This window comes from Lycorma delicatula, chromosome 1 (genome assembly GCF_047948215.1).
Source record: "Lycorma delicatula isolate Av1 chromosome 1, ASM4794821v1, whole genome shotgun sequence".
NCBI lineage: Eukaryota > Metazoa > Arthropoda > Insecta > Hemiptera > Fulgoridae > Lycorma > Lycorma delicatula.
Window position 1 is genome coordinate 34565770 of NC_134455.1, and position 24477 is coordinate 34590246.

The 24477-nt window shown below is 32.6% G+C and overlaps 1 protein-coding gene across 1 annotated transcript in view; it reads left to right on the plus strand.

Moving 5' to 3' along the window:
* Positions 1-23993, plus strand: part of LOC142317469 (cytochrome b5 reductase 4-like) — a 48495-nt gene extending 24502 nt beyond the window's left edge. Inside the window, exons 4-7 of the mRNA XM_075354036.1 lie at positions 7359-7671; positions 10153-10245; positions 16601-16771; positions 23855-23993. Coding sequence (XP_075210151.1) covers positions 7359-7671; positions 10153-10245; positions 16601-16771; positions 23855-23993 — 716 coding nt within the window. The remainder of the gene's footprint in view (positions 1-7358; positions 7672-10152; positions 10246-16600; positions 16772-23854) is intronic.
* The last annotated feature ends 484 nt before the right edge of the window (positions 23994-24477 follow it).

The window sequence follows — 24477 nt, forward strand, 5'->3', positions numbered from 1 at the left end:
AAATTTGTGGGAGGCGGCTGAGTGGGGGAGCCCGGGCTGGATCATTAATCCGGGTCACGCCCAACCATCTCTCAGCCCACAGCTTGTGACATATTGACTGACGACTTATAGGATTATGGAAACAACGGCTTCTACAACTTCCGTGGCAGAAGGTCCACGTAAAAACCCTCGTTCTGGAGATCCTCTTTTTTCGGTAGGAAAGAGGAGGAAAAGCGTTGAGTTTAGCGATAAGGAGGAGTTTATAGTTCTAGAAAGGAAGAATCGAACCATATTTCGACCTAAGAGCGGAGGACCTACTCTTAAGTATTTAATAATAAAGAAAAAGGATGGTGACTTTTCTAAAATCAGCCTCTTCGTGATAGCTCGTAGCATCACCGAAGCAGCTGGAGGACGGGTTAAAGGTACAAGGAAAACTGCGATGGGATTATTTGTAGTAACCGTTAACGACGTACAGCCTTCTCGGTTATTAAAAGCAAAGAAGATTGGACTTATCGACGTTGAGGCTGTACCACACGGTACTCTAAATACCTCTAAATTAGTTGTGTGCAGAGATTTGCTTAACTGCTCGGAGGATGAAATTGTTGAGTAACTTAACGGACAAGGAGTCATTGCGTGTCGACGGCTAAACACTCGACGAAACGGAGAAGTTTTACCCACCGCGTCACACGTGTTAACCTTTAACAGACCTAAATGTCCAGAGAAAATAAAGGCAAGATTTCATAGGCTCGATGTGCGTCGTTTATCCCAACACCACTGCGGTGTTTCGGATGTCTAAAATTCGGACACACTGCTGCGAGATGCACGAGGAAACAGATCTGTAAGTGTGGCAACCCCTTGCACCCGGATTATCCGTGGAGGGACCCATCGATTTGTGTAAATTGTAATGGACAAGATAGCGCACGATCAAGGAATTGTCCAAAATATAAGGAGAGAATTGCAATACAGGAAGTAAAGACCGTACAAAAGGTCAGTTATTTCGAAGCCAGGAAAATCGTGCATTGCAGAACGCCAAAGACCACGACTTATGTACAGGTTGCTGTTGCTGCTGCTGCTCCTGCAGTCACCGTCAAACCTATGGACATAGTAACAGAACTCACACCAGTCTTAACAACATTGGTTGAAAAATTATTAACCAGAAACTAAAGAATCGATCTTTTAGGGATAACAGCCCAAAGTCGTATAAAACGAAAGTAGACCTGCCAAAGCAACAGCGTCTAGTTCATTGAAAAATGAGCCTACAAATACTTTTAAGGCATCGCAAAGACCAAAACAAATGAAGGAACCTGAAACGAAAGTTCAGATTGAACAAATCCCAACTCCGGGACCCGCGAAAATAGATATAACTAATTTAAAAAAGGAAGATTTAGGGAAAAATAAAATGAAGCCTCCGAAATCGCAGAGGCCGTTAGCTGAAAGGGCCGATACATCCGGTCGCCCCACGCACTCTTGCAGTGAACACATCCAGTCTTGACTGTGACGTGCTTCTTGCTTTGCCAATGGAGCCGGTATCATATCCGATACCGTTAGCAGGAGATCCTCCGCGTTTTCCACCGAAGGAACTGAGGGATCGATGTCGGATGTATCAGACACAGCAGAATTTGACATCGAGGACTTCAGGAAAATGGAGAACAGCAAGAAGAAAGGATGGCCTAAAGGAAAACCTAGGCGAAATTAAAAGAATAAGGTAAAATATCTTAATTGAGATTTTTAATTAAAATAGATAATTGAGATTGAATATAGGTATTTTTCGAGTGATATTAAATGGTAAGGGCTCTTTACACCCTTATCATATTTTCGTTTAATAAATGTTATTGATGTGTATTTCAGTCTACATCACTGACAAGTTTTATTTGAGAGTTTTTGATTAAATTTCGGAGCCCTTACTGGTACGTGCGAGCCCTGGAATATCGGTATCGGGAGTCAGATACTGGGATAAATTTGTGGAAGGCGGCTGACTGGGGGAACCCAGGCAGGATAAATGATCCGGGGCATGTCCAACCGTCTCTCCGCCTGGACCTTGTGACATCATGACTGGCACAATTTATATTTATGGACAAATTTCCATCCACGCCTAACGTGGCAGAGGGTCCGCGTAAAAACCATCGTTCTGGAGAGCCTTTGTCTTCACAACCGAAGTGAAAGAAGAGCGTCGAATTCAGTGGCAAGGAAGAGATTATAGAATTTTAGACGAAGAAAAGAGAAACGTATAGGTTAAACTAAGGAATATCGGTTCAGTATCAAAATACTTGGTTATCAAGAGGGTAGACGGTGATTTTTCATAAACAAGTCCTTTCGTGATAGGTCGTGGCATCACGGAAGCTGCTGGAGGACCGGTAAAGGAGACACGAAAAACTACTGTAGGGCTTTTCGTAAAAACAGTTAACGACTATCAATCATTGCGACTATTTAAAGCTAAGAAAATCGGAATCGTGGACATTGAGGTATCTTCTCACAGTACATTGAACATTCAAAGGAAGTTGTGCGCAGGAATTTGTAAACTGCACAGAAGAGGAGATCGTAGATGAATTGCATGATCAAGGTGTTGTTGCATGCCGGAGCTTAAACATGCGTCGGAACGGGTAAATTCAACCCTCCACATCACATGTGCTAACTTTTAAAAAGCCAAAGTGTCCAGAGAAAATTAAAGCTGGATTTCACAGGTTGGATTTCACAGGTTGGATTTACGTCCGTTTATACCAACACCTCTGCGTTGCTTTGGGTATCTGCGATTCGAACATACGGCGGCAAAGTGCAAAGGGAAACAAATTTGCGTGTGTGGTGAGCCGTTACAACCAGATGTCCCGTGCAGGGATCCTCCTGCCTCTGTCAACTGCCATGGACACCATTCTGCAAGGTCTAGGAATTGTTCTATATATAAACAGGAAGTAGCAACCCAAGAAATTAAGACAGCACAGAAAGCGACCTACTTTGGCGCAAGAAAAATTGTGCTTGCCAGGACACCTAAAGCAGCTTCGGATGCGCAAGTTGCGGCTGCTCCTGCGGCTTCTACAGCTTCTATAAAGTCAAAGGTTGTGCTTGCAGAATTGGCACTAGCTTTAGCTACGATGATCGAACGTATCATCGAGGACAAAATGAAGAGTCGTCCATCAGGAGAAAGTAGTCCGAAGCCTATGCAGAAGAAAGCTGGTAGATCTATCGAAATATTAAAGCCGAAATCTGTTTCTACAATTAAAGCTTTAAGTGAAAAGAAAACTGAACAAACTAAAGTAAAGGTACAGGAATTAAAAACCCCCACCAAGGGATCAGTAATAATAGAAGTTATGAGTTTGGAAAAGGAGGATTTTAAAAACCGGTAGTTCAACATCCGAAAACACAGAGGCCGTTAGAGGAAAGGCGAGACAATCGACCGCCCCACAAACTTTGGCTGTAAGTGCATTCAGTATGGCTGCGATGTACTTTTGTCTGCGCCAGCAGACAATATATCTCCTACTCCCGGCGTCGGATGACACCGGGAGTAGGAGATTCTCCAAGACATACGGCGGGGGAACTGAAGACTCAATCTCGGAGGACTCTGACACAGTGGATGTCAATATCGAGGCTCTTCGCAGGATGGAGAAAAGGACCAAAAATGATGTCTGAAAGAAAAACCGAGACGATAAAATTAAAGGAAAATTGATTTTTTATTTCTGTGGATAAGTTATAGCTATGTATTATCTAATAATTTTTTAGATATGTCTATTTTTATGCGAGATATTAAGTGAGAAGAGCCCTTTACCCTCTTGTCATAACTTATATACAATTATATATCTATATTTAAACATATTTTGGAATGATTATAAGGGAGTTTTTACTAGATGTAAAATTTGAATTGATTGACAACGTTTTGAGAGAAATGGTTTCTTGTTTTTAAGTGGCAGGATAATTTACACCCTTGCCATTTTGTGTACTTTTGGGTTTTAGTCCTCTGATGAGTCAGTGTTTTATATGATTTTTATTCACAAGACAAGTCTATTGACTATGTCCCTAGTGTTTTATTACTGGGAAGGAATATTATGTTTTTCTTTTTTCCTTTTGTTGTGGAAGGGGCAAATGACCACAATAGTCAATGCCCCTAAAACTTAAAAAAAAAAAAAATTGAAAAAGCTTATATTCAAAACAAAGAATTATAGGAATTGCTGTAATATTTCAGGATAAACCCTTGTTTATAAAATATTTATGGTCTTTTATTTGGTTATTTTTTAATTTTTGTTTACGCAGTAAGCTTTACCAATAGTTGTTGGTAAAGCTTACTGTCAATCACTTCTTCGTGAATTGTTAGTAATTGGAACCATTTTAAATATTTTTTCTGCAAAAGAATTTTTATAATAAAACTGTTTATTTTTACAGAATTTCAGTACTTGCATTTCATTAAACAAAACCTTTTCACCATCACTCTTTAGGTAGTGTTGTCCACAGTGTGTCTATCTCCTTGACATTCAAAATATTGTTGTATTTTAATTCACAAACTTTGTAGAAATGCTCCTTTTTTGTGGTTCTGATAAGGGCTAGATACTGATGTGGTACATAAAGGGGTCCTTACCATAGTGTCCACTTCACCTAAAACAAAGGAGAATCCTGTAATTTAAGTCACTAGCAAACAAAAATTATAATCTTCAACATAAAAAAAAAAACCATTTACTTTTCTACCTATCTCTTTTTCAATTGTGGAATGAGTGGCATCCCCTTCACTCTGAGAATGTCCTACAATGAAAAATTTTTGGTTTATTTTTTTTATCTTTAAATTTTGAATTGCATATAAAAATTTCCCAATCAGGTAGCTGAAGTCAAAGAACAAATTTTTTGTGTTTCCCAAGAGGTGCAAGTTTTCCCCCAGAAAATTACCCTCTGCAAAGCTTTAACGTACCTCTTCTTCTGCTGACTACCATCACTGTAGAAAGTTATTTCTAGATCTTCTGAATTGCAACCTGACGATTTTTCTTGTAGATACAGCAAAAGACAAGTACACATTTCTGTAGGTCCTTTGTTACCATCTCCCTCGTGCCACACATAACACTGTTTATCATCGTTGTTAATGTCTGTTCTTGTGAAATTCATGGTGTTAAGCTTTTTATTTATAATAGAAAATAAATGAATTTCCTTTCAAAACTGCAAAAGTTCTTGCAAGTCGTACACTTATTTTTTTGTCTTTTACACTTCTATCTTTATCTTCATCTTTTTCAGTTCAACACAAATCTTTTTCAGTTTGGTAATTGTCATATTCTAGTTGTAATTTATCTTCTCCTTTATTGTTGCTATAGTCGTACTTGAAACATAAATTCCATTGATCTTTACATGGTATAAAAAATGAAATATTAAATTGTTTGTTGAAAATATCACATATGGTATGTTGCTGCTTCTTTTCCCTACTCTTTACACTGCTGCTCATAGTGTCTGTGAAGTTGAGCAATGGTTTTGCCTCCCTCAACAAACTCCTAGGAGATTTACTTTCGTAAATAGTGGTTCTCAATTCGCAGCATTGAATTTATATGCTGTTGTACATCATTCTTTATATCATCACTTACTTTACAATGTGAATTATGCTTATAATTAAGCGTCTTCTTCAAGTTTGTCTTCTTCAACTGAAGTTTTTTACTTTTTTTTTCAATGCCATGCTAATTACCCTGTCATTTACATCAAGTTTACTTTTTAAAAAGCATTTGCATACTCTTACCTTTTGTCCCTGCCAAGTAAAATAGAAAGCATTATTTAATTTTCAGCATTCACTTATTGAGTACCTGTACTTTAGCTTAATACTCTCTAAATGGTGACAAATGAAATCTCTTTTCCAATCTATGCCATTTAAATTATATAATATTCATTGAAAATGCTTTGTCATGCAGGTCCACTTATTTTATTACTACACTTGAATTTACACGTATCCCCAGAGGGTTCTTTGATCTGTTTTGCAGAGAAGCAGAGATCTCAGGTTTCACAGTAATGATTTGCAATTCTTGCTGAGAAGTACAGACCTCATCCGCTGAGGGCTGGTTTGTAAATCATTATCATCATTAGAAGAAGATTCTGAACAACTCCAACATAAAGAACACTACAATGATAATGATGATGTTAGAGAGGAGTAATCTCGATTTTTGTTGGTGTCTCATTATCAAATTCAGAATTATTATTTTTAGTATCACTCTCGATAATACTCTCTTCTTCAGTTTTGTGCTCTGTTTCTTCAATTACCTTGTGACAATCCTTGGTGGTATTGGCTTCAGTTATAATATTATGATCCACACTAATGTTTGAATCATATTTTTTGGGACTTATTACATGTTCACCGATAACCAATTTCAATAGCTGCTTACCTCTTGACCCCATTACCTGAAATAAATAATATACATATACAACCCATACGTTTTTACCATAAATCAATTTTAATCATTTTTCTTCAGTGCTAATTCAGACATCAATATTTTTAATTAACTTTAAAAAGCACATCAGCATCATAATTGTCGTTGATATTGTGTTTTCAATAATCTTCAAGATTATATTAATGCAATATTGATACATAATTGCGATGAAAATAATACTAATTAAAATAAATCCTTGCTTCATGTAAATTAGAAAAAAAAATAGGAATTTGGATAAAATCCAATTTATTTTTGATAAAAATGATCAAAATAGGTCTAAAGTATTTTCATAAATACTGCAATTTTTATAAATCCTGCAGTAACTTGAATTAGTTTACTGTATAGCTAAAGGTATTATCAAAGTTGCTATAAACATTCCAGTGAACACTGTTGTAACCCAAAATAATACACTGTTTTTCCAAAGAAAACATAAAATTCATTATTACCGTTCCATTGAACATAGTAATAACTCAAAATATTACACTCTGTTAGAAGATAAAAATACATTTTGATGAATAATATAATAACTAAAAATAACACACTTTTCATCAGTTTATACTATGATTCCTAAGAATAATATAATAACATGAAGTGTTACACTTACTGTGGAAAAGAAATAAAATGATGAGTACTCACCAGAGAAATAGTGACAAGTCGAAATACTACAGTTTTCTTCACAAACAATATCAGCTTACTCATTTCAACATTGCAGTAATGCTCTCTTGCTAGGAGACAGAGATGGTGTGGGGAGAAAAGAGACTTAAAGTCGACTCTGGCAGCCAACAGTAATCTTATCTTAATACACTTTTCCTGGAACATAAAGCATCGCATTTGGTATGTTCTTTTGCAATAATCCGAAAAATGACTTTTTGAGTTATGGCAGTTTTCCTAGGAACGTGTGATAATCTAATTATTTTAAGCATTGACATTTTAGATAAGTTTCATTATATTAGTATAATAAAAATGAGATTATTAAAAAAATTAATATAATTTATGTCTTTTTAGAACACACTCTAATTCATCAATATTCTCCAATTCCAAATCTTCCTTTAGTATCACTTCACGACCCTAACCCTCCTCCAGGAGCATTCAAGAGTATGAACATGAATTTGAACATAGCTGTACGGATAACACCAAAAAGAAGTTTTGGATATTGGCTCAATTCTTTGCCAGATGGAGCAGATTTGAATGTTACTTATCCATATGGAACAGTGTTTCTTCCGATGTTCAGTGATGTTGGACATTTGCATTTAGTTACATCAGGAACTGCAGTTACTGCAGTATTTGAAATTTTAATTTATTTATTGCAGATGTCAAGGTACAAAATCTTATGTAAAAGTAGTTTTACAAAATAAAAGTGATTATTCACATCAGTATTACAATTATCAATCATGATACACAGTAAAATATTATGTTTGAGTAATAATTTGTAATTGCAAATACTTATCAGAAAATACTATATAAGCTAATTTTTTTCATAAAACATTTTTGATATTATAAACATTCTGTTACATCTTGTTTTTACTATAAAAATGTTTAAATTTAGGCATTTCTTGTCAATCGCTATTCTACAACAAAATTATCAATAAATTATCTTCTAGCTCTACAACAAAATCGACTTAATTTTTGTCGCTCGGGAAATTAATGCTCTGAAAATTATATCATAGAGTGAGCAACCTGTTACAGTGTATAGTAATTTATTTTTGTTTCATTCATCTTGTTTTACAAGGCATCACTAATAATTGTAATATTTCTTGATACTTTACAGATACCATATGAAAGTATCTTGTTAATATTATTTTGTAAAGATGAACTTTACAACAGTCTCTGAATGACTTGTTTTCATTCTTCTAACTTTTCTTTATAGAAGAATGTAACTTGAGTTAAAATCCAAATTTAAAAAAAAGAAGTTTTCACTAATTCTTCTGCTATGGTTATGGTTGTTGCTTAATGATTTTCAATTGAGCACGCCTTTGAGCAATTAATACAGTAATCTACTCCTGAATAATTTCTGATACACAAATAGAAACTTCTTCTTCTTCAGTAATATAATATAATTAAATGTAGCAATTACATGTAAATTTTGATGTTAGCTTCGCTGTTATTTGAGTATGTACGTAGTTAAAAACCTGAATTAATTCAATTCTGTAATTCACTTCTGCTTCTTGTCTTGATCTTTCGCTACACTTTAATAATCACAGCTAACACCAAATGTTTGACAGCTTTGTTTTCTATTCAACAATTGTCCCATGCACCACAATCAATTTGACGTCATATAACATTTATATAACTCAACAGTTTAAATGCTAGTATGATGACTTCCTTTCCATCAGGTAATGTGCTGTATCTGCCAGTGCAGATACACCTTACTCAGCACATACACATTACCTTACACCACCACTTACATACCAGCACATACCACTTATAGTCTCTAGCATGTCCATGAAGCCCTAAACACTGAATTGTATGTTTAGTTTAATAATTATTATAAAAAAAACTATAATCCAAATTTTTTTCTTTCAGGATGTACTCTAGCTGTTGTTGGACATACACCTACTTCTTTCTTTTGGTTTCATCTGATCATTTATTATCCTAGTTTTCAGCAAACTATGTGATACTTACATTTATTTTTACACAACTTTTTCCACTCATGAAACCTAAATGACTCCATTAGCATTGAACAACATACATACATTCCATGAAATAACAACTGGTAAACTACAGTTTTATTAACTAGTATGAAATTATCTTCACAAATAACTTTTTATTTATCAGAAACTGTGGATATGATCAAGTCTTACAGTGCTTGTGAAGCATTAGTGTAATAACAGTATACAAGATATACCAGTATTAATCAATGATAATACATAGCAATTGTATACCATATATAGTATGTTTCATTATAATTTTTCATATCACTAGTATACAAAAACATGTGTATAATATGTTATGAAGATTACATTTTCATTTTTATTTTATTTATCTAATTCAAGTAATCTGGATAATTTTATTTTATCTTTAAATTCATAACTAGCTTGAAATAATACTTGCTTGGCATTTTTAATATTTAAAAATGTAAAACAGAAATAATTGAAAAATAATGCTTAGAATGATGTGAGAGAGTACTTAAAAAGTTAGTAAGTACACTACTAATTTACTTATTTATTTAGACATTTAATGTATAGCATACAAGGCCAGTAAAAAAATAAAATGAATTGAGTTTATTCACCTCCATTTGTTGGTCTTTCTATCCCGAGATGATTTTCAATTTTGGTGACAAAAACTTCATTAATGTATTGTTAATAATTCTGATAACACAAATTGTTTGCTATTTTATTGTTTCTGGGAAAGATTCTGGTTTGTTTGGTAAAACATTAAAATAATAAAGCATATAAAAATGTTAAATGGCTAAATGGATTTATTCACTTAAGAACTCCATGGCGGAGTGGTACCGTCTCATCTTTTCAACCATAGGTCCTGGGTTCAATCCTGCTCAGGGAAATTCCATTTCATATCTCATGCACAAGCTTCAAGCCTATATGGCGATGGCGATATCATCAAGAAAAAAAAAGAACTGACTTTTATTTAGTACAGTTGTAGAAATCAATTTGTAAAATTCTTTTTAAATGCTACAGATTGGGGAAAAAAATCTGTAGTCATTCTTAAAAACTGTGGTGCACTGCACTACTCCAACATTATTATAATTTTATATAATTATACAGTGAATTTTTATCCAGTCCTTGGATAATATAATTTTTTATAATTTAATAATATAATATAATTTAATTTTTTTTTTCAGGATTAAAGGCATACAACTCTTGGTCTTTAACACAGTTGAAAAAGAGGTTGTATTTAGAGATGCTTTAACTAATCTTACACGATTTGACAAAAGGTAAGCAGTGTCTGTTTACACTTCATTAAAATTAGCCTACTTAGAGAATATAGTATATAACATATTTAGACTAATACAAACATTATAGAATGTTATAGTTCCAAACAAGAGAGATTTTTCAGCTCTGCAAGATACATCTTCATAGTCAGTTATTTAAATCTACATACTGACTGATTAATTTCATTAATTGCATTCCAGTTAAAATTCTATATTTACTGAATCATACGTAAAGGAGAGCAGAGTAGATTATTTAGCACCTAGAGTAGATTATTTAATTCAATCTAGGAATATGACTTTCTGTTAATGGTTAGGGAGCTTGAGTGGCTAAGAAACTGCTAGCCATAGAAAAGTGCTATCCTAATTAAGTGATAATTATATGTTGAGACTAAGGAATAAGGCCCCCCTCCTTTCAGTAGCTGTTGACAGCACTGACTAGTTGGCTGTTGATCTGGTCTTAAGAAAGAAAATTTATTCTAAAACAATCTAAGCTTGTTTTAGTCATTTATTTTACTCTTTTCATTATTCAGTCGTGAGACTTTAAGCTTTAAATACTAAAAAATGGAATGACTAAATGCAATGCTGCAAACAACAGTGGTTTAAAAATGATGACATTGTGTTTTAAACATGAAGAAAATATTTCTGAAGGAAACGTTTTCTTCATTCTACCTGCTTTTGATAAAATATGATAGCATCCTCTTGGGATAATATCCCAATCAACTAGGTGGGGATAAAAAGGTCACCAGAAGAAATACAGCATCTTTAAATAGGAAGATAAAATTAATTTTAAAAATTGAATAGTGGTAAGTTAGATAATTTGAAATAAGGAATGAATAGGTTAGGGCTAGTTGTAGTAAGAATTATTCTGCTTGGGTGAGGAAAAGTGGCATATCTGCAAAAAAGCATATTTTCAGCTTATAGTAAATCTGGAATTTTCAACTTTATGGAATTTATTGGACTAGGTAAGAAAGCTACATAATTATGTAATGTTATTAACTTATTACAGATGTAGTTTCCATACATACATTGAAAACTTAATTGATGAGCATAAATGCCGTTAAGTGTACTGAATTGGTAAAACTGCAGTAGTGACCGGATATACCGTACTCTTTCTTAGTGAAATGCAGTCAAATTATATTTAACAGAAAAAAATAGCTGATACACAATACTGTAATATTAATAATTTTTATATGTTTTGAGATTATACTGTAATTTGTAATATCCCTGTGACTGGAGTTGTGATTATTTGAATTTTCAATAGTGCATTAGCCTATGTTGAATTAACTGTTATGTATTCCAAAATGCAAATTAAGGGTAGATAAAATACATTAAAGTACTTGTTAGAGCTTGCTTCAAACCAAACAGGTCCTAATTCTAGTAACACTTGTACAAGATATTACACACTTTCTAAGCCTAAAGAAGATTATTATTTTGATAGAATTAAAGCAGTACTTGTAAAATTAAAACATAATCCAAGCAAATGAACACTATTATATCTTTAAAAAGCTGAAATTACCAAAAAGGCCTTGCCTAGAAGTAATATTGAAATAAAAGCAGTTTCAGGCAAGCTTTAATTACCAGATTACGAGAATCTTGAATATGAAACTTATTTGTTTAAACAGAAATATCTAGAACACAATGTCTCCATTTAAACAATGTAAAAGGCCTCTCTTAAAGAACTTGTAAGAAATATATCCAGATAATAAAAATGATATTACCTTGAGTTGTCTGTCAAGTGTAACAATGATGGTTTTCCATAATGAAAAATACTCATTATAAAAACATATATATTCTTACATTCTTTATTAAGTATGTGAATGTAATTTTTTGGGTTCACATTTTTTAATATTCTAAAATTTTAATTAATTTTATATTACTTAAAAAAATAAAAATATTATTTACATTATTTTTAATAATGTCTATTAAAATGGGAAGATCAACATATTACATCCGCAATTGCAGAAGTTGTAAAGTACATACTTAGCAAATTCTTAAGTTTTTATTATTATTATACGCTTATAATTAGTGTAAATTTAGCATCAGACAGTTACCAGTTCTACATTGCTGTTTTCTGTACAGTCAGACAAATTTTCTGAAATCACTAGCAGCAACATTAATGATAAAGGATTCAATGACAACTTCAATCGTTCCTTTATTGTTCCTCCACATCATTTCTGTATTTTCTTTTGGTGTGCTGCATTCTCTTTTGACTCACCTTTATTCAAGTTTTGATATTTTATGCTCACACAGATGCATGACATCTTCCAGATTTCAAGATGCTCATCATATTTTGAGATGCTATCCAGCTTTTCGGTTCAGCTCAAAGTAAGAGTAGTTTAATTGTTAAATACTGAGGAAGACAGATAAATGTATGTTCTTTCACAGCTAATATTTTATCAATAGCACAGAGAACATATTAGGCTTTATTCTGTTTTATTAATTCATAAAATTCAAGTTTTGACTACTCGTCTCTGAAAGAAAGGTTGTGATTTCTTTATCAATCTTGGATATCTATCTTTAGAAGATGAAGTTGGTGCTTTACCTACATGCATGTTGTGATTGGTGCACTGTATATTACAAATATACTTTTATCTGAAAAATTGGGTATTAGTTTTTTTGATTCCATTTCAAATAATTTTGTTTCATGAATCAAGATGGAATAAAAACTGTAACCTCCTGCATGAAGTTAAAATCTGTTCTTTTGAATAAAAAACTTTCATTTCTCCCAACTTCTTATTTTTTGTGACCAACCTTTACTGTAAGTGTAGTTCCTATGAAGCTTCCTTGGCCAACTGGATTACCCCCTTTAAGTATGATAGCACCTTAATTTTTCAATTTGTCAAAGAAATTAAAATCTTTTGTACTGTATGCTCTTCTATCATAACTGTATGTATATGTTGGAGTCTTCTAATAGAACCGACTTGTTTGTTTGAGTTTTTTCTTCTTAAATCCCATTGATTTTAAAATGTAACTTAATTTATATTTTTCTGCTAAAAATAAATTTTCCTCCCGTTTCAAGAGTGTAGGAACTGATATGAAGAAGTGATGTAAAAATTGAAAAGTATCTGCCTAATAGCCTGGCCTAGACATCTGTACATGTAAAATTTATGGGCAAATTAAGTATTTTTGCAAGGGTAACTGAAAGAAATTGTGTTTTTTCATAGCATTTTTAATTATTTTGAATGTGCTAACACACATTTTTGTGGTTTAAGAAACTCACACTAAGATACTTTTTGGAATCTATCAGAAATTTCAATCTTAAAATTAATCACTTCTATTGTTTCTGTCAAATGCCTGCTCATTCATTTGTAAAAATTATAGTTAAACATCTGTGAATTACATATTAAGCAAATTCTTATGATCTACCTACAAAATAATTTTTTAATTTCTGAGCACTACCCTAGGCGATACACTATCAAATAGTAATAATAATGATAATAATTAAGGCATTAAATTTTTAAAAAATCATTCAATAATTTAGCAGTATGTTTTCATAAAACTTAATAAAATAATAAATGAACATGAGATATGCACACATGTGCTCCACAAAAGAACTACTATTAGAACAGTAAAAGAAAAAACCATAAATAAATAGGTATGGGGATTAGGTAGATAATCACAAATTAATAAACTACATACTAATGAAAAAATAATAAATTTGTAAGGATAATGAAAACCACAGTTTTTTTTTGTTTTTTTTCTAATAAATAAGTCATCATAATTATGTTATTAATAGGGTCAATGAACTATACTGTATTGGTGAGTGGCAAAGAGTGGGGATTCCTTTGACGTGGACAAACAGAGTTCATGAACGGAGATATTTGACGCAAGCTCAAAATTATTTTTCTGAAAATATACTATTGTAACTTGCAGCTTTATAATAGTCCTGAAATAAATTTTTTGACAATTATCCAATGTTCTCAAAACATGTAAACTCACTGAAAATAAATATTTTAACCCTTCAGTTTATTTTCTTAGGATTAATATTAATGTGGAAGTCATGTAGTTTTACATTCTTTTTTTGAGTGTGAGGAATCAGTGAAATATTTTATAAGGATTAGTATAATCTTGACTGTAAAATGTTTGTAAATAATAATAATAATAATTTTATTAAATTTTTAGGAACTGAGGTGTCAATGTGATTTATTATATTAGAGATTATCGGACTGCCAACAAGGTGTTTGTAACTAGGAATAACACATTCTACGTATTTGATTAAAACAAAAGAGAAAGAGAAGAGTCATAAGAAATTAATTTATCAAGGCTGACTTAAAAGAAACATACGAGTATTAATTCTTCAGAACTTGAAACAACCCAAAGTTGAGAAAGAGGAAGTTCCCCAGCAGAGGTCCACAACAAAAAACAATATAGTTCTTAGTTGTGGACTTAAATATTACATGGGACAGCTTTGATCAGAATAGGAGAGTGGGCTGATATGTCTGGCCTGACATAGAGTAGGTGCCAACAGTTCTAATATCTTACTGGCATTCTATAACACTATCCTTTACTATCTTATATATATAATTTCAGGTCAATAGCTTGGTTAGTACATGTTTGACAACATTTTGAGCAAGATGCCTTTGTTATTCTCATGAAAATGGAAAAATTGAAAAAATGTGCAGTTATAAAATACTTTCATCTGAAAGTTTTAACATTGTTTGAAAGACTCTTCATCATATTCAACAATGAAAAAAAAATCTATGGCTAAAATCAATGAACTAAATTTTGAATTGCTTGCTCATCTGCATTATTCACCAGATTTAGTACTGAATGACTATCACCTATTTCCTAATCACTAAAAATGGCTTAGTGGACAATGATTTAAGAGCAACGAGGAAGTTATTGATGCAGTAAATGGGTATTTTGAGGAGTTCAACGAATCTTGATTAAAAGAATTTAAGAAGATTATGTTAAAAACATAATTAAATTTAACCCCAAAAATTAAATTTTGGAGTTTAAATTAAATCCCAAGAATTAAATTTTTGGATTTTTTTTTGGTTTTTCCAAAACCAAAAAAACCAAATCCCGAAAAATGTTATTTTCTTTATGAGGCTGGAAACTTATCACCCTTGTATATCTAAAATGATTAAGTAAGCCAGTTCCAAAAATTCAATGGCATCTAGTGGTAACTGGTGGCGGACCAAAAAGTTAGAAGATAGACAACTAAATGTAGAAAAAAAAGGATTTAATATAACAACTGATGGATATTATAAAATTACAAGCACATTTAGTAACTTGTTTACTAACACAATATTTCAAATAGTCTCTTGAAGGGCAGCATGTTGAATGAATGTAGTTCAGAAACTTATTTTCAACTTAAATACAAAAATTTCAGTGATTTGAAAATTCTGCTACAAAACCAACATATGACTCTCTACATCGCACACCATCTTATTATTAAAGTAATCCTTTACTAATACATGTCAAATCTTGTCATGTTTGACCAATTTGTGTCTTCCCCACGTCAAAGAAAAGAACCAAAAGTCACTGGCACACCAGTTTTAAGATAGATTAAGTGATCAATGTAAGATCTGCCTTGTTAAAATCCACTCTCTTCTAAAATTATAAGATTGCGGAAGATATTTCACCAGTATGCAGCTTAAGCATACCCTCTAGAATCTTGTACAAAGCAGTAGTAAGCAATGTAATGCCATATCTGGAGTTGTACAACTTGTGTTTACCACAATATAATACAGGAACTACAATGGCCTCATCTCATTTATATAGAAAGAAACCAGTGATACAAAAAAAATCCAATAATTTATTTTATCGCAGATTTTGTTATAAGTCAATTCGTAATTTGGAAAATTGATATAACTCAGTATACCCAGTGACCACCAATTCCAGGGGGAGAAATAATTCTAGTGAAATATTTTTACTTTTTTCAATTTTCATTGCAAAGCAACTCACTAAAAACACAATTTCTATAAGCTCTAAAATCAATTCTCTTGCTATGTTTTGATAAAATATATAGTTTCTTAGAATAAAAAACAATGAAATCCACATACTTTCAATTAATCAGATTATTAAACTCCCTCAACTTAACATTTTCAGTATTTGACAAAACTAATAAAAGAATTAATGTATTTTTAACAAAAGAAATTTCATTTTTTTTTTATGACAAACGTAATTACACAGAAATTATTTATCTTACTTTAACTTTGATTTAAATTCTTGTTATTGTCATGTATCTTTTGTGTTAAATGGCAATTATGAATTTTAAATAATTAAAAATTTTCATTAACTGATATTTTATACACTTTAACACAGAAATACCTTATGACTGATATGACTAAATCATGATAACAAATCTTATAATAAAGTATAATAATTATATCATTATTTTTTTTTTTTTTAGACTAACAGTGAGACAATTTGTAGCTCGGCCAACAGTTTTCTGGAGAGGCCTAAGAGGAACAGTATCACGTCGTATAATAAAGACCTTTATTCCAGAGTATGACAATAATATTACTAAAACACATTACTGTGGTATCTGTGGCTACTCTAAATTCACAAAAAAAGTTGAAAGGTGAGTAAATCATTCAATTAGTTAACAGCAAGATTTTAATTCTTTCAGTAAAAAAAATAAAGATATGATTATATCTCAAACACTACATATAGGTATAATAAGCATAAATATGTTATAAGGTCAAATATATGAAAACTTAAAATAGGTGATTTGAACATTTTTGCGTCATAAATACAAATATAGATTAGCTATCTGAATGACCATTGCATTATTAGAGATTTTGTGTGGTTATGTAGAGGATACATACAATTAACTTTCATTTAGCAATGTACATGAATAAATATATAGAAAATTTATTGTGTTTATAAATAAATAGATAGGAAAAATTACAAACTAATGATTATTAAAAAAATTTAAGCCAAAGCAAACTAATAAATTACTTAAATATAAAAGGCAGATTACCTTTACTTAGTAATCTGAATCAAACAGAAATATACCCCTTAGCATATAATTGATGTGTGATAAAACAATGGGAGAGGAACTAAGATTGATTGGAAACACAAATTATAAGGACCTAAACATGATTTTTAGAGAGGAAAGGAAAAAGGTTTTTAAGAAAATGTGATTATGTTGAGTACATTTCATGATGCCAATTAACCAAGAGAAAGAAATCTTTAAAAAAACAGATGAACACTCCTTTCTGTACATGAATATCAATAATAATATTTAATCCATCTTATTATTCACTTACAAATTAATAAAATTATTAGTTTCTAAGAAACATTTTTTTTTTTGCCTTCAGTCATTTGACTGGTTTGATGCAGCTCTCAAAGATTCCTTATCTAGTATAGTCGTTTCATTTCAGTATAGCCTCTACATCCTACATCCCTAACAATTTGTTTTACATATTCCAAACGTGGCCTGTCTACACAATTTTTTCCTTCTACCTGTCCTTCCAATATTAAAGCGACTATTCCAGGATGCCTTAGTATGTGGCCTATAAGTCTGTCTCTTCTTTTAACTATATTTTTCCAAATGTTTCTTTCTTCATCTATTTCCCGCAATACCTCTTCATTTGTCACTTTATCCACCCATCTGATTTTTAATATTCTCCTATAGCACCGCATTTCAAAAGCTTCTAATCTTTTCTTCTCAGATACTCCGATCGTCCAAGTTTCACTTCCATATAAAGCGACACTCCAAACATACACTTTCAAAAATCTTTTCCTGACATTTAAATTAATTTTTGATGTAAACAAATTATATTTCTTACTGAAGGTTCGTTTAGCTTGTGCTATTCGGCATTTTATATCGCTCCTGCTTCGTCCATCTTTAGTAATTCTACTTCCCAAATAACAAAATTCTTCTACCTCCATAATCTTTTCTCCTCCTATTTTCACATTCAGCGGTCCATCTTTGTTATTTCTACTACATTTCATTACTTTTGTTTTGTTCTTGTTTATTTTCATGCGATAGTTCGTGCGTAGGACTTCATCTATGCCATTCATTGTTTCTTCTAAATCCTTTTTACTCTCGGCTAGAATTACTATATCATCAGCAAATCGTAGCGTCTTTATCTTTTCACCCTGTACTGTTACTCCGAATATAAATTGTTATTTAACATCATTAACTGCTAGTTCCATGTAAAAATTAAAAAGTAACGGAGATAGGGAACATCCTTGTCAGACTCCCTTTCTTATTACGGCTTCTTTCTTATGTTCTTCAATTGTTACTGTTGTTGTTTGGTTCCTGTACATGTTAGCAATTGTTCTTCTATCTCTGTATTTGAACCCTAATTTTTTAAAATGCTGCACATTTTATTCCAGTCTACGTTATCGAATGCCTTTTCTAGGTCTATAAATGCCAAGTATGTTGGTTTGTTTGTTTTTCTTTAATCTTCCTTCCACTATTAATCTGAGGCCTAAAATTGCTTCCATTGTCCCTATACTTTTCCTGAAACCAAATTGGTCTTCTAACACTTCTTCTACTCTCCTCTCAATTCTTCTGTACAGAATTCTAGTTAAGATTTTTTATGCATGACTAGTTAAGCTAATTGTTCCGTATTATTCACATTTATCTGCCCCTGCTTTCTTTGGTATCATTACTATAACACTTTTTTTGAAGTCTGACGCAAATTCCTCTTTTTCATAAATATTACACACCAGTTTGTATAATCTATCAATCGCTTCCTCACCTGCACTGCGCAGTAATTCTACAGGTATTCCGTCTATTCCAGGAGCCTTTCTGCCATTCAGATCTTTTAATGCTCTCTTAAATTCAGATCTCAGTATTGTTTCTCCCATTTCATCCTCCTCAACTTCCTCTTCTTCCTCTATAACACCATTTTCTAATTCATTTCCTCCGTATAACTCTTCAATATATTCCACCCATCTATCGACTTTACCTTTCGTATTATATATTGGTGTACCATCTTTCTTTAACACATTATTAGATTTTACTTTATGTACCCTTAACTTTCCTGTATGCTCCGTCTATTTTACCAATGTTCATTTCTCTTTCCACTTCTGAACACTTTTCTTTAATCCACTCTTCTTTTGCTAGTTTGCACTTCCTGTTTATAGCATTTCTTAATTGCCAATAGTTCCTTTTACTTTCTTCATCACTAGCATTCTTATATTTTCTACGTTCATCCATCAGCTGCAATATATCATCTGAAACCCAAGTTTTTCTACCAGTTCTCTTTATTCCGCCTAAGTTTGCTTCTGCTGATTTAAGAATTTCCTTTTTAACAATCTCCCATTCTTCTTCTACATTTTCTACCTTTTCTTTTTTACTCAGACCTCTTGTGATGTCCTCCTCAAAAATCTTTTTACCTCCTCTTCCTCAAGCTTCTCTAAATTCCACTGATTTATCTGACACCTTTTCTTCAGGTTTTTAAACCCCAATCTACATTTCATTATCACCAAATTATGGTTGCTATCAATATCTGCTCCAGGGTAAGTTTTGCAGTCAACGAGTTGATTTCTAAATCTTTGCTTAACCATGATATAATCTATCTGATACCTTGCAGTATCACCTGGCTTTTTCCAAGTGTATATTCTTCTATTATGATTTTTAAATTGGGTGTCCTCCTCTATGAATCATGAGACCTTGCCGTTGGTGAGGGGGCTTGAGTGCTTAGGGATACAGAGTAGCTGGACCGAAGGTGCAACCATATCGGAGAGGTATCTGTTGAGAGCCAGACTAAGGAATGATTCCTGAAAGAGGGCAGCAGCTCTTTCAGTAGTTGTTAGGGGCGTGAGTCACAATGACTTAAACGGCCGTATCAACATCACTCAGTCCTCTGAGTACTGCGCAGCTGAAAGCAATGGAAAACTACAGCTGCTTTTTTTCCAAGAAAATGTGGCTCTCTGCATTTTCACATAGCAACAATGGAGGCGCCTTCCTTGGTAAAATATTCCGGAGGTAAAATAGTCCCCCGTTCGGATCTCCGGGTGGGGACTACTAAGGAAGGGGTCACCAGAAAATTAAAAAATAACATTCTACGAGTCGGAGCGTGGAATGTTAGAAGCTTAAAAAAGGTTGGTAGGCTAGAAAATTTAAAAAGGGAAATGGATAGGGTGAATGTGGATATAGTAGGAATTAGTGAGGTTCGGTGGGAAGAGGAAGGCGACTTTTGGTCAGGTGATTTTAGAGTAATTAACTCAGCGTCAAATAATGGGCAGGCAGGAGTAGGTTTCGTGATGAACAAGAAGATAGGGAGGAGAGTGGAGTATTTCAAAACGCATAGCGATAGAATCATTGTAATAAGGATAAAATCAAAACCTAAACCGACAACGATTGTTAACGTTTATATGCCTACAAGCGCCCATGATGATGATGAGGTAGAGTGTGTATACGAAGAGATTGATGAAGCAATTAAACACGTAAAGGGAGATGAAAATTTAATAATAGTTGGAGATTGGAATGCAAGCATTGGAAAAGGCAAGGAAGGAAATATAGTGGGTGAATACGGGCTGGGCAAAAGGAATGAAAGAGGGGACCGACTTATAGAGTTTTGCACGAAGTATAATTTAGTAATTGCCAACACCCAATTTAAAAATCATAATAGAAGAATATACACTTGGAAAAAGCCAGGCGATACTGGAAGGTATCAGATAGATTATATCATGGTTAAGCAAAGATTTAGAAATCAACTCGTTGACTGCAAAACTTACCCTGGAGCAGACATTGATAGCGACCATAATTTGGTGATAATGAAATGTAGATTGGGGTTTAAAAACCTGAAGAAAAGTTGTCAGATGAATCGGTGGAATTTAGAGAAGCTTGAGGAAGAGGAGGTAAAGAAGATTTTTGAGGAGGACATCGCAAGAGGTCTGAGTAAAAAAGATATGGTAGAAAATGTAGAAGAAGAATGGGAGAATGTTAAAAAGGAAATTCTTAAATCAGCAGAAGCAAACTTAGGCGGAATAAAGAGAACTGGTAGAAAACCTTGGGTTTCAGACGATATATTGCAGCTGATGGATGAACGTAGAAAATATAAGAATGCTAATGATGAAGAAAGTAAAAGGAACTATCGGCAATTAAGAAATGCTATAAATAGGAAATGCAAACTGGCGAAAGAAGAGTGGATTAAAGAAAAGTGTTCAGAAGTGGAAAGAGAAATGAACATTGGTAAAATTGACGGAGCATACAGGAAAGTTAAGGAAAATTTTGGGGTAAATAAATTAAAATCTAATAATGTGTTAAACAAAGATGGTACACCAATATATAATACGAAAGGTAAAGTCGATAGATGGGTGGAATATATTGAAGAGTTATACGGAGGAAATGAATTAGAAAATGGTGTTATAGAGGAAGAAGAGGAAGTTGAGGAGGATGAAATGGGAGAAACAATACTGAGATCTGAATTTAAGAGAGCATTAAAAGATTTAAATGGCAGAAAGGCTCCTGGAATAGACGGAATACCTGTAGAATTACTGCGCAGTGCAGGTGAGGAAGCGATTGATAGATTATACAAACTGGTGTGTAATATTTATGAAAAAGGGGAATTTCCGTCAGACTTCAAAAAAAGTGTTATAGTTATGATACCAAAGAAAGCAGGGGCAGATAAATGTGAAGAATACAGAACAATTAGTTTAACTAGTCATGCATCAAAAATCTTAACTAGAATTTTATACAGAAGAATTGAGAGGAGAGTGGAAGAAGTGTTAGGAGAAGACCAATTTGGTTTCAGGAAAAGTATAGGGACAAGGGAAGCAATTTTAGGCCTCAGATTAATAGTAGAAGGAAGATTAAAGAAAAACAAACCAACATACTTGGCGTTTATAGACCTAGAAAAGGCTTTCGATAACGTAGATTGGAATAAAATGTTCAGCATTTTAAAAAAATTAGGGTTCAAATACAGAGATAGAAGAACAATTGCTAACATGTACAGGAACCAAACAGCAACAATAACAATTGAAGAACATAAGAAAGAAGCCCTAATAAGAAAGGGAGTCCGACAAGGATGTTCCCTATCTCCGTTACTTTTTAATCTTTACATGGAACTAGCAGTTAATGATGTTAAAGAACAATTTAGATTCGGAGTAACAGTACAAGGTGAAAAGATAAAGATGCTACGATTTGCTGATGATATAGTAATTCTAGCCGAGAGTAAAAAGGATTTAGAAGAAACAATGAACGGCATAGATGAAGTCCTACGCAAGAACTATCGCATGAAAATAAACAAGAACAAAACAAAAGTAATGAAATGTAGTAGAAATAACAAAGATGGACCACTGAATGTGAAAATAGGAGGAGAAAAGATTATGGAGGTAGAAGAATTTTGTTATTTGGGAAGTAAAATTACTAAAGATGGACGAAGCAGGAGCGATATAAAATGCCGAATAGCACAAGCTAAACGAGCCTTCAGTAAGAAATATAATTTGTTTACATCAAAAATTAATTTAAATCTCAGGAAAAGATTTTTGAAAGTGTATGTTTGGAGTGTCGCTTTATATGGAAGTGAAACTTGGACAATCGGAGTATCTGAGAAGAAAAGATTAGAAGCTTTTGAAATGTGGTGCTATAGGAGAATGTTAAAAATCAGATGGGTGGATAAAGTGACAAATGAAGAGGTATTGCGGCAAATAGATGAAGAAAGAAGCATTTGGAAGAATATAGTTAAAAGAAGAGACAGACTTATAGGCCACATACTAAGGCATCCTGGAATAGTCGCTTTAATATTGGAAGGACAGGTAGAAGGGAAAAATTGTGTAGGCAGGCCACGTTTGGAGTATGTAAAACAAATTGTTGGGGATGTAGGATGTAGAGGGTATACTGAAATGAAACGACTAGCACTAGATAGGGAATCTTGGAGAGCTGCATCAAACCAGTCAAATGACTGAAGACAAAAAAAAAAAAAAAATTGGGTGTTGGCAATTACTAAATTATACTTCGTGCAAAACTCTATAAGTCGGTCCCCTCTTTCATTCCTTTTGCCCAGCCCGTGTTAGCCCACTATATTTCTTTCTTTGCCTTTTCCAATGCTTGCATTCCAATCTCCAACTATTATTAAATTTTCATCTCCTTTTACGTGTTTAATTGCTTCATCAATCTCTTCGTATACACACTCTACCTCATCATCATCATGGGCGCTTGTAGGCATATAGACGTTAACAATCGTTGTCGGTTTAGGTTTTGATTTTATCCTTATTACAATGATTCTATTGCTATGTGTTTTGAAATACTCTACTCTCTTTTATTTATTTATTTATTTTCTAAGAAACATGCAATTTCAAATTTATATATAATTATTATTAAATAATAATCATACATTCAGATCAACTATTTAATATCAATAAAAATACAATAACACTGCAGCACCTTTCCAATCATAATACTTTGAAAAACCAACCATTATAATAAATAATCTTCATTTGTTAAATTTTATCCTGAATAAACTACCGTAGTTTTATTACTATCCAAATTAAATAGGAAGTAATTTAAAAAAATATTTCAAACTTATAAACCAAGAAAAAATGTGAAAGAGAATGTTAAATTCTTTTTATACTAAAATAATAACTATTAACATTTAAATAATAAAAAAGCTATTCATTCAATATTATAACCTAATAATAAAACTGAAGGAGTAAGGCTGCATAATAAATCAATAATCTGTATAGTATTCTATTGTATTAGTACAAGTAGCCCTAATAAATTGTTGCAAACATTAGAAGCTGCATCTCTTGAACAAGTATTTCAGTGTACTTGTAACTTGTTACATCCCTGGATGACTAAGCCAAGACGTGTTTTTGACAACTCTATAACAGAATGGTGACTAGGAGAAAGAATTAAGGATATATAACATTAAAATGTAAGAGTTTAGATGGATCTTGAAGTTTAATCACAATAAGCTTTAAAACAACTTAAAAGTAAATAGAACAAGAAGTACTAAAAAAATTAAAAATTATGAATCACCTTACAGTTAAAAGTAAAAGGAAAAATGAATTACTCAGATAAAAGTAGAAAAAACCTCAATTAACATTAATATTACATTAAAAAAGGTCTAATAAGAACCGATACATGGCTAGCTGTTCATAGAAGTCAACTACAGCATTAGTACACCCAGACTATTGTTCAAAAATCACACACATTGTCTAAATACAGCAATGTGTTTACTGCTGTCTACAATCATTGTAAACAAATGAGAAATTTTTTTGGTTTAGGCTTTGCATTTGGTTTATGCAACAATTTGCATTTACCAATGTTGTAAACAACTAAACAGAAGTTCTTGCAAAGGAGTAATTAATTAAATAAACAAA